The sequence below is a fragment of the Populus euphratica genome, unplaced genomic scaffold (assembly GCF_000495115.2).
Source record: "Populus euphratica unplaced genomic scaffold, PopEup_1.0 scaffold442.1, whole genome shotgun sequence".
Taxonomy (NCBI): Eukaryota; Viridiplantae; Streptophyta; class Magnoliopsida; order Malpighiales; family Salicaceae; genus Populus; species Populus euphratica.
The window spans coordinates 119,577-131,757 of record NW_011500222.1 but is presented as its reverse complement, the minus strand read 5'-3'; the positions used below and the strand labels follow the sequence as shown (position 1 = coordinate 131,757).

The 12,181-nt window shown below is 31.7% G+C and overlaps 1 protein-coding gene across 2 annotated transcripts; it reads left to right on the top strand.

Moving 5' to 3' along the window:
- The first annotated feature begins 6,287 nt into the window (after positions 1 to 6,287).
- On the top strand, positions 6,288 to 7,661 carry LOC105112313 (uncharacterized). Of its 2 annotated transcripts, none has more exons than XM_011007984.1 (3): positions 6,288 to 6,736; positions 6,846 to 6,931; positions 7,231 to 7,661. In XM_011007984.1, exons 1-3 carry the CDS (start codon positions 6,307 to 6,309, stop codon positions 7,513 to 7,515), a joined length of 801 nt encoding a protein of 266 aa, XP_011006286.1. In that variant the 5' UTR covers positions 6,288 to 6,306; the 3' UTR covers positions 7,516 to 7,661. The 2 variants fall into 2 exon arrangements, with proteins under 2 accessions (XP_011006286.1, XP_011006285.1); XM_011007983.1 differs by having other exon boundaries at positions 6,291 to 6,736; positions 7,225 to 7,661.
- The last annotated feature ends 4,520 nt before the right edge of the window (positions 7,662 to 12,181 follow it).

The window sequence follows — 12,181 nt, the reverse complement described above, 5'->3', positions numbered from 1 at the left end:
TCTTTCCTTCAAGTAATGAGACAAGTTCTCACGTAGAATTTCTTTGCAAAGCTTTCATCTATTCATTTATAACCATGGCCCAATTAGGTTCTGTCAAAGCTTCCTGCATGTTACTAGGAATGGAGACATTGGATAATTGATTCAGAGTAAGTGCATATGATTTAGATAACCTATGGGTAGAGACATAATTGTTGATTGGATATTTAACAGTGACGCTAGGATCAGGTTCATATTGTTTCTTTGGGATACCTTTATTTGATCTTTGTGAATATCTTAGAGCTAAACTTTCAAGAGGGACAAGATTTTTATCAAAAATAACAGTGGACTCATTAGATATGGGATTTAAGAGTTCCTGAGGTTCAACATTCTGAGTGAATTCATTAGGTAATGGTGTTAATAGAGGCAACTCGATATTTATTGGTGACCCCTCACGAGTGTGACTTCTTCCAAGCATTTCAGTTACTGCTTCTAGTTCTAAAACATTGTTTGTCCCCCCTGGTAACTCCTCAAGTGTACTATTGTTGCTAAGCCTCTCAATTATTTCTTCTAGTTCAAAAAACTCATTATTGCCATCATCATTGCCACCTTCTGGCAACACATTTCCTTGACTAAAATTCTCCCCCTGAAAAGTAGTTGTTGGAAGTCCTTTAGAATAATATGGTTCAGCTTCACGGAAGGATACATCCATGGTTACGTGTAGCTTTTTGGTTTGAGGATCATAACATCTGTAGCCTTTCTGTAAATCTGAATAGCCAATAAACACACACCGTTTGGCACATGGATCAAGTTTAGTTCGCAAAACTTTTGGAATGTGGACATAGGTTATGTAATAAAAAATTCTGGGTTCAAGATTTGGGAGATGTGGAATGGACAATAAGGATTGTAGTTGTTGTAAAGGTGTCTGAAAATCTATCACTCTGGAAGGTGTCCTATTGAGTAGATAAATTGCAAATTTCACAGCTTCTCCCCAATAGAACCGGGGCATGTGCATGCCAAAGAGGGAAGCACGAACCACCTCTAGTATTTGTCTATTCTTTCTTTCCGCTAATCCATTCTGCTATGAAGTATAAGTACAAGAAGTTTGATGGCGAATGCCATAGTGGTGTAGATACTTTTAAACAAAGGTATCTAGAAATTCCATGGCATTATCAGTTTGCCAAGTACGAACCTGTTTCTGATACTAAGTTCCCACTATACTATGAAATTCCTGAAAAGCTATAAAAACATCACTTTTTTTATGCAGTAAAGATATCCAAGTCATTCTTGTACATTCATCTATAAATGTGATGAAGTAACTGGCTTTGGAAATGGAAAGAATTTTTTCAGGGTCCCATATATTAGAATGTATAACAGAAAAAGGTTTTGAACTTTTGTTCAAACTTGGTAAATATGAAATATGGTGGCTTTTGGCCATTTCACAAATATTGCAATAAAATTTTGAATCATTAACTACTTTAAAAAGATGTGGCTGTAATCTTCTAAGATATCCAAAAAAAGATGTCCTAATCGTTAGTGCCATAACCATATAGTTTCATGATTTGTATCCAAACTCTTAACCTGATACGCATGACTGAATTTCTGTCCTTTAGTCTATGTTAATTCCAAATAATAGAGTTTGCCTCATTTAACACCATAACCAAGAATCTTCCGGGTCAGAATGTCCTAAAAAACACAAAATGAAGGCCAAAAAGTTACAATACAATTAAGTGCAGAGGTAATTTGGCCGACTAACAAAAGGTTATATATGCGAAAACTCCCTATAGTTTGTCTTTGTTGAAGTTCTCCTCACATATGCGTAAGAACTTTCCAAGTCCAGCTTTGGATCTTTTCGCAATATTTCTCCACGAACTTGGTCAAAATCAGAATCAAGTCCACTTAGAAATATGTGAACTCGAATTCGAGTTATTGCTTAATGTAGCTGGACTACTCCTTCAACTGTTTTTTCTTGAGACACAGTTTTGTGATCAATTTCTTGAAAGAGAGCAATAAGGTCACTATAATATGCTGACAATGATCTACCATATTGCTTGATAGAGAAGGATTTTTTATTTAATTCAAAAAGACAGGTCTCATCTGATCCATCATTAAAGGTTTTCGATACAGCCTCCCATATTTCCTTGGCTGTGGGGAGACGAATAAACCGTTGCATGAGTAAAGGACTCATTGAATCAATAAGCTAGCTTTTCACTTTTTGATTTTCAGTGATCCATGTTGTAAACGTGGGATCTTCGTGGTTGGGTTTCTTTGTTTCGCCAGTAAGATATCCAGCTTTGGTTTCTTTGTTTCGCCAGTAAGATATCCAACTTTGTTACAAGCACCAATGCGCATCTCCATAAGTTGAGACCATAATGGATAATTAGTTTCATTCAAGATAATACTTGTAAGGAATGCAGAGTTGTCTTGGTGGATGATAATTGGTGTGTTATTTGGTGGAACTAGAATAATACTGGTGGAATTAGCCATGTATTATTTATAAGTATTTAGCTTAATAAATAACAAAGAGAACCATGTGATATAAGATTCGTGGTTTGAGCAACTCTGCAATTCTACAACCTTCATTCTAATACCATGTAGAAAGACAATGGTTTCTACGTATTGCAATTTCTCATGTGTATTGTATTCTTCTTTGCAAAGGAGGAAATATATATAGGCACAATTGCAATTCAAATAGGTAACAATCTCTTTCTAAAAAGCGGAATATATTTTTTTCTATATTAATATACAAGATTGATTTGTTTCCTATACGGAATTGGATTCCTATTATGAAACAACTACTATATCCCTAATAGACTTCTCATGCCAACAAAATGCTATGTGAATTATAATTCACAATCCTATATAAACTACTTATATATATTATAAGAAGTTCATATAATAAATTCTAATACAATCTAATTTAATTATAAGTTTCGTATTCCTTTAAGTAATATAAACTCTAACTAATTTATATTATTTCTCAATTTAATAACTATTTGTAATAAAACTTGATCTTTTGATTAATCATATGAACTCTTTCTCTATAATAAATTGTTATTTACTAATCAATCATGCACGTTTTTGTTCTTTCCTGATTAATCATAACTTTTAACCTTTTAGTCGATTACTTTATAACTTTTCTAATTGATTTGGGCTTTTTCAAAACTAGATTGATTCTACTATTAATTGGTGGTGGATTTTAACTTCATTTTCTCTATTTTTCTTTTACAAATGAACAACTACTATTCTTACCTGATGAACGTATTTATAAGGTGTTGGCCACTTTCCTGTAATTAGATAAATCCTAGGTAAATTTTAATTCATGACCTTATACAAACTGATAAATCCTAGGTAAATTTTAATTCATGACCTTATATAAACTATTTACAACATATAAGAAAATTATATAATGAATTTTAATATATTTGTCTATTTAAAAAGATAATTCTATTATTAGTTGGTGGTTTATGTGTGTGTGTGTGTGTGTGTGAACAATTATTGTTTTTACCTAATTAACTTATTTATATGGTGTTGGCCACTTTGCTGTAGTTAGATAAATCCTAGGTGAATTTTAATTCACAACTCTATACAAACTATTTACAACATATAAGAAGATTACATAATGAATTCTAATATAATTTAAATTTTTAATTATGAATATTCTTTCTAAAAGCGATATAAACCCTTTATTTTTCAATCGTGACTCTTAATCTTGTAGTACATCACTTCCTAATTTTCTTTTCGAAACAAGGTTGATTTTGCTATTAACTAGTAATTAATTTTAACTTTTTTTTTGTTTAGAAGTGAATAAATATTGTTCTTACCTAATAAACCTTTATATATATATATATATATATATATATATATATATATATATATATATATATATAAGCACAAGCTCATCATCATTAAAAGGTAATCAAACATTCTGAAAGAAGATTTGGATGATAATTATTTGATTTTTGGTTCACCTCCTATAGCTAGCATAATACATACATACGTGTGTGTATATTAGAAAGCTTGTGTTTTCATTTGAAATATTTTATCTAACTATCTACACCAGCAAAGTTGATGTTTTTTCAATCCTAAAGTTATATCTTTATTTTTTTACACATTCCAAACCAATGGATTTCTCAAACTAGTTTCTAGAGATTTTTCGGTGTTTTATTTTCATTTTTGTCTTAATTTTTGTAGATTCCACCTCTATAGTACTTATTCAGCAGTGAGTTTCTTTTGGGTCCTCCCATCATTTGTGCCTTAATTTCTTGTCGATTCTATACTTCTACAATACTCCGGCTTTGAATTAATTTTTGGTCATAAATTGGTCATAACTTTTATATGATATAATGACAAGTAATAATTACGTGATTGACTTGAGGCTCAATTTAAGATATTGCAATTATCCTTTTTTATTTAGGAATTATGATTTTATTTGATACATAGCTTTTGTTTAAATAAACAAGTTATTCCAGATGCAGTCTCTTAGGTTAATTTCATGTTCTCCTACTGTCTCTCTCAGACAATAACCCTTTTTCGGTTACAAAGTGGAATGCTATTTGTAGTTCAGTCGAGGAGAGGTCTTTCGGTATGATGATAGTGGGGGCCGGCAATGAGTCCATTCTTCCTGACCAATAAAGACAATTTGGCCGGCGATGAGTCCATTCTTCCCGACCAATAAAGACAATTTCGCATTCAGTGATCATAAAGCTTAGAAAGTTGAATGTGAATCTGTAAACTAACAACGGTCCCGAAATGTATATCACTTTTGTTCTGTTCATATTCCACTTTGACTTGTGTGAATTTCTCTGTTCCCCTGATGGAACATCCTTTGCCTTGGACTTTTTTTTTTTTCTTTTATTAGTCTTCAATACATATTAATAAGACTTGGAATTTTATCGTGAAGATTTCATATTCCATTCTTTAGTGGAAATGTAAAAATTGGAGAGCTTTCCATTGATTACCACTAGACATCAAAAACGATATTATCCACTCACTTGTTATTAGTTTTACTCGAGATCAAGAAAAAAAAATTCATAATAGCTTTATTTCAAGGGATCAAACAAAAAGTATGGATTGTAAGAAAATTCTAGCAAATACTGAGATATTGGATTACGAAACTGAGGGAAAAATATACATTCTTGTTAAGTAAAACAAGTAATGAAGAGAATTGCAAACAAACAATAAATTTACTAAATTAAATAGTAAAAAATATAAAGTATAGAGTTGTAATTAAAATGGAACAAGAAAATAAAAATCGATATAAAATTCTTTGTTAATACTGAATAAAAGGATGTCTTAGGGTTAAACTTAGAAGAGAAGCTTCCAAAAGACTTCAAAGCAAACTATTGCTAAAATCCCCATCACATCCTATGTTTTATTAAGAAAAAATAAATAATCCATGATGTCGATCAAGACACACGTGGTTATCATCATATTCTAACAATTCCTTCGATTGTTATAATAGTAATAATAATAATAATAATACGTGCCCTGCATAACACGCTTATTTTGGATACCAATAACTATAGAGTTCTCGCATCGTGATCGATCCGCTATCTTCCCATGGCCGTATAATTGTTGTCGGAAGTTAAATGAAATTTTGTGCTGTCCTTCACACGTTTTTATAAGATGTACTGAAGATCCCTTGTCGTGAGCTTTGAGAGGGCAAGAGAAAGAAACTGGTTTGAGAGAGAAAGGAGAAGATTTGATGTATTTTTCTCTATTAAATTTTCAGTAGACGTGTGTGTTTGATATACTTATGTGTACATTAAATTCTAACTATGTTGGATCAAATTGCTTCATAGGAGATACATTTATATTAAGTTCATGTTATGCTAAAAAAAACCTCAATCTCAGCCGTGGGGGGGGTCTTCGATATGGTTACTGAAACAAAACATGTTTTAATAGATATATTTATATTTTGTTTTACTTGAACTAACAATATTTTGGATAAAGGAAGCTTCCGCTCGTGGTGAATCCCCGCCCAACTTTTATTTAATTTTTCTCCTGGTGCATCTCCACCAATCCCGCTTAGTGATTGCAAGAGGGAAGTGCATAGATTCATCTCTTCCTAACCTTAATGATTGCAAGAATTAGTGACATGCATGTGATATATAGGTCAAGGAATTTATCGTCGATATGTGATTGGATTTGTCTTACAAAGTGTGGAACCGCTTAAGATGTCATCCCATAATTCAACTAGTAACTTATGGTGATGGAGCCCATGTCCATGTGCTAGCTACATGGTAATGGTAAGCACGTAGAAGACGAGGCCACCCCACTTGGAAAAGAAAAGAAACAGACAAGAAATTTGATTAATGAAGAAGTCGTATGTCAAAACTAGCAACGCCCCGAGGAAAAAGACATGCTTGCAAGTACCTAGGTAGACTAGTGAGCACTCCTCCTCTCGATATATATTGCTCAGTTCCCACCCAAAATTCTGCTCAGCGCAACATGGCTCCGTCACGTCGGAGACTAACAAAGTTTAGTGTTGGTCGATCCATAGCTCGTGTTGGGATCCGTTCTCCCTCCCTTCGGTCCAAACCCACCTCTAGTTCCAGTGAAGGTGATTCAAAAATGGAGTTTTTGGGCAGTGGCAAGGAGAGTTTTTGTGGTGATGGTTTTGGAAATGGCAACAAGGTTATGGTGGTAGTCGATACAAGCCGTGAAGCCATGGGTGCTCTTGAATGGGCGTTGTCTCACACGGTTCAGAACCAAGATACCATTGTTCTTCTTTATGTTTCTAAGCCATCCAAACAAGGTCAGTTTACTCTAGTAATTAATTATATAGCTACTGAATTGATGAGACTAATCAAACAGACTACCGTAGCAATCATACTGATGATTAGGTAATTTATTTTTTAATTCAGGCCCTGAATCTAGTTTGAAGCATAATCTGAGGGCTCATGAGACGCTTCACTCCATGAAAAATATGTGTCAAAGGAGAAGGCCAGGGGTAAGTGACAATGGCATTCAATTAATTTTAAGCTTATGTTCTCAAGTCCACAAAAGACAACATGACATTAAAGTTAATGAAGACCAAGGTTCTAAGGGGCACCATCGTTAGTGCCAACTGCCAACCATAACAACTTTTTTATACCAAGTATTAGAATATTTAGTTAGTGCTAATATGAGACAAGTTATTAAAATTATTGAAAAATGTATATAAAAAAGAGTGTCTTGCTGCCTTAACAACATTAAATAGAAATTCATAAAGTTGCTGATTTCAATTATTTTGTATGTATGCAGGTGCAGGTGCAGGTGGCTATGCATGAGGGTAAAGAAAGGGGTCCAATAATAGTGGAAGAAGCGAAACAACGAAGCGTATCACTGCTTGTGATGGGGCAAAGAAAACGATCGATAATGTGGCGCCTTATTAAGAGATGGGCAGGGAAGGGGAACCGCGGTGGCTCCGGGGCGGTGGGGTATTGCATCCAAAATGCTTCCTGCATGACAATTGCAGTGAGGAGGAAGGGCAAAAAACTTGGAGGTTATTTGATCACCACCAAGCGTCATAAAAACTTTTGGCTTTTGGCTTAGATTTATTTCACTTAAGAGAATCGATTCTGGGAAGCCGGTTCGATGAATTCAGTGGGCATTTATATAGGTTGTGTTGTTTTGCAGCTGCACAGTCTAAAAGTTAAAAAAATAAAACAATAAAAATATTTGTTAAATTGCTGAGAACATCACAATCTTCTTATTCAATATTAAACGTTCAAATATTAGACATTCTTTTAAACAAGTGAATATACAATTTACATTGTTAACAGCACTTTAAAAAAGAAAAAAAAAATTGCAATACAATACATATTTTTTTGCATTGTGTTTTGAAAGTTTTTTTAAAGAAATTTGTAATATTTGTAATTTTTTATTTATTTTAAATTAATATTCTTTTATACTTTCATGTTAAAATTGATGTACTGATATCAAAGTTAATTTTTTAAAAAAATATATATATTATTTAAATATATTTTAAAATAAAAATTATTTTTAAAAATAATTGCTATTATATTTTCTGAGACACTTAACAGATAACGCAGCACATGAACCTATGTTATTTTTCTTTTCTCTCTCTTTTTCTGAATATGTTTTGACCGGTACTATGATTCGTAACAATATTTCTCTTTTGAGCATCCAGAAAGGCTTTTGTAGTAACCTTTGAATGCAAGATTGAAAGCCTATGAATAATCAAACATCTGTTTCAGTAATCAAATAAGAGTGGAGCGTAAATTGCAAATAAGAAAATATGATGTTCAAAGATATCGTAAGCACAGGTGCAAGTTAGCAAACTTCACTGGAAAATTAAATCACAGAAACCTCTTGATATGTATGTTAAGCAATACAAGATATGGTAATAAGAGAAGCTTCAGTGCTAAAATGGACTAAATAAAACAACACGCGCGTAACGAGCAGCTGAAAAAGGAATGATAGGGAAAATCAAACACAGTTTAGATCATAAAGACAAACCATTTGGGAAAACAGACATTCATCTTAGGAAGAACTTAAACTATGCCTGTAACGCTATGGAAAGAAGTAAACCAGAACCTATTTGCTGTAAAACACCTCAATTCATCAATCTTCTGGACGCCATTTTGTCCTTCCAATCAATTACGTGATTTTCTGAGTATAGATTTGTGGAGGTTCTTCTTTGAGGCCAGACAATTCTTTAACAGTTTAGTATATATATATGTATATGGGATGATATATAGGAGGACTGTCTAATAGCAGAACATCTAATACAAAATGCTGTTTAAAGAATGCAGTTCTGATCCATGACCTGCCTGCCTTATTCACACAAGGAATCTCATTCCCACACCGTTGAGGCTCTTCATTTTTTATACACCAGAAAAAAAATATACAGACATGCAGCCATTTTAAAGCATCAAAATATTGGAAAAGCATGAAAAACAAAATGCTGTTGTTTTGATTTATTCGCACTGAAGCGACAAAAATTTAAAGAGAAGTGATGAGTCCTTTCCTCCATTAGCTACTATGCTTATGCTTTGGGTTGGGTTAAATTTTTCTTTACTTAAAAAAAATGTTCAGCATTCTTACAAGAGTATGAAAATTTTGAGATTTCGATCATCAATTCAAATTAATAAGTTCAATAAGCATGGTACTTTAATAATATAGCTGTAAAATAAAAAAGTCAACAACAATGATCAATAAAAAAAGTGTTTTTCAATGTTATGAAAAGAAACCCTATAATATTTTTTTAAAAAATCAATAATCTTATTTGATAACAAAATAAAAATTAAATAAAAATAAAACAATATTATAGAAGAAAAAAAAAGTTGAAACTCAATCACCAACAAAGCAGCCAATAAAAGTTGGCCTAAAAGAAATTTAAAAAAAAAACTAAAAAAAAAACTAACTTAAGTCAACATTTCAAACGCGCGACCAACTTACAAGGGCAAGATAACTCCATACAAAAAAACTTCATAAACAAATAGAGGTCAGCTCCTAGGGAAACAAAATAATTAAAAATAAAATAAAAAAATCAATAAAAAAATTGAAAAAAAAGGTCTACTTAACTCGGGTTAACTTGATCAACTTATGATTGATGATATGAGATTGCGATAACATTGTAGATAGAAAAGCGAAAAAACTCATAAAGTTGAAGGCCCAACAATATAATGTAAAATGATAAAATAAATAAAAAAACTAATAAAAGATCAAAGTTAAATTGGACTAATCTTCAAAATTCATGTCTCGGCTTAATTGAAATAACTTCATAAAAAACAAAGTAGAAAAACTCATGAAGTTGAAGGCCCAACAATATGATATTGAATTATGAAAAAAAAAGAATCTTATAAAAAATAAAAGTTAAATTAAGTTAATATTCGAAACTCGTGTCTTAGCTCTTGAGACTAGATTACCCTTTAGAAGGCAAACCTAAAAAGTTATGATGCAAAATTCTCAACCATCCAGAATTAAATAAATAAATAATAAAATAAGGACCAAATCCAACACAAAAATTAAATTAAATAAAACAATAATGGATTAAATTAAAAAATAAAATAAATCAAGAAAATAGCAATTAAAAGAATAGGGACCAAGTTTGATAGATGAAAATTTTAAATAATGATAAAATTAAAAAAATATTGTAATTCTATAAATTAATTCAAATAAAACAAACATTAATAAGAAGAATAAAGACTAAATTTGAAGAAAAACTAAGTTAAAAGGCATGGAAATCAAGGGGGAGAGAGGGGAAAAAAAGATCATTAATGACAAACCAGTGGTTTGTTGGTCACACATGTCACTCAAGCATAAAAGTGATGCCAGACACTTTCCAATCCTGCCTTGAAATCTGGTGTTTGGCCAATTGGCGAAGCTATACACATTACTTGAAACTCACGAACACACCCCGATGTTGTAGTGGTCTTTTAGTTGGGTATTAGAGCAACATTACCTATTGATAAATCCTTAATTTTAGATTTTTTTCAAATTGATTCAATTCAAAAATAAAATATCATGACATGTGTATCTTATGTATCTAAGGAATAGTCGCTTCAAAGTGAATTCTCCCTAGATTTCATCTTCTTGTATGACAACTATTTTTTAAATAATATTTAAATTTGCTAAATTATCAAATCACCCCTTAGCCCATGTGATAATTATAAAAAAAAACAAAAACAAAAATCATAATAAAAATACATAAAAGATCATAGCAATAAGTTTATGATTTTTTTCTATTAGGGGCGATTTAGATAGTTTACTGTTTAAAAAATGAAAGGCCAAGCGACCCTTAGATGTTAGGCAATTTTTTTCTTTTTAAGGGTAATTTAGTCTTTTTATTATGCTATAAAAAGTAAAATGATTTATTTAATCCTAATCAATTTGACAATACTAAATGAATCTCATGAAAATACCATTTTTTCTTTATTTCGTGCATCATTGGCTTATACTATGGAGGGCAAAAACATCATAACTGATTAGTACTTAAAAGTACATTTTTATCAAGGTTTTATATCATCATTTTGCACTTGAAGTATCAATAACTCCTTAATTAAAGCATGTTTTATAATAATATATCTAATAATATAAGATACCTTTAATTTGTGGTAAATGTTCATTTTAAATGTAGGTCTATCACATAAATGAAAGGATTGATTGATGACTTTAAGAATTTAAATTGCAAGGGCAAAGAAATGATCAAAATTAGAAAAGAGATGTCGATGCAATCCAAACAAGAATACTGATTGGTAATTGGGTCATATCTAAAGCTATAGATCTCAGATTTAGGTCTACTTTATATGGATGGAAAGGTAAGACATAGGCCTACAACTTTCATATGGAGCCCAATATCTAAAAAGACCATTTTCAAGTCCAAATTGTAGCAATAACAAGAAGCCCGAATTATGACCTCCAGCCCGAGCACTGTTCAGTATTTTGGCCATATCTGGAGTTCTAGAAGTCCAAATGAGCTGAAGTTTTTTCACAAGAAAGTTGAGACAATTACCTACGACTTTCATGTTTTTGAGTAGCTCCAAGGTTGACTTTATCAATGACGTTTTGGGCAGACAAGAGAAGATAAGGATTGTAACCAAGTCAAAAGTTGGCCACCCACTTATCAATTAGTCATCAAATCAATAGTTCCCAATTTTGGCCTATAAAAGGAGGCATTTACCATGCATTTAGGCATCTTGGTTTCCAGATCAAGATCATGCTCTTCCTTTCTCTCTTTGTATTTTTTATGCTTTGTTTTCATTAATATTAAGTTTATGCCTTTCATTTCCTTTCCTTTACTTAGTTAACTTTTATGTTCTTATTTTGTTTATCTATTTTGCTTTCTTTCATTATGTCTAGCTAAGTTAATTATGTCAAGGTGAAAAGGTTACACTAATGGTGTAAGAATAAGTATAATGTAAACTTAATATGGACCTTAATGTTTGATACTAACATGTTTTATATTTGTTATCTTGTTCACTCTTTAATACTTTGCTTGTTAAATGACTAATCTTGATTTATGTTGTATAACACTTGGTACAACAAATGCTTGGCACTTTCATAGCCCATAATGTATGGTATAACCGACACCTGAGCTATGAAAGGAACTTGATTTATTGTTAACATAAGTTATAATCATGAATGCTTGACGAGATTTACAAGTATTAGCATTGAAGAAAACATCAATCTTTTAGTCGTGTCAATAACACTATAAAAAAATCACATTGCAATGAATCTTGCTCCTCAATGAATC

Bases quoted from the DNA above. Each gene is read 5' to 3' on its own strand.
- LOC105112313 (XM_011007983.1), top strand. From the start codon at position 6,307: ATGTCAAAACTAGCAACGCCCCGAGGAAAAAGACATGCTTGCAAGTAC. The intron at 6,737-6,845 runs GTCAGTTTACTC...TTTTTAATTCAG, and splicing joins TTCTAAGCCATCCAAACAAG to GCCCTGAATCTAGTTTGAAG. The intron at 6,932-7,224 runs GTAAGTGACAAT...GTATGTATGCAG, and splicing joins GTCAAAGGAGAAGGCCAGGG to GTGCAGGTGCAGGTGGCTAT.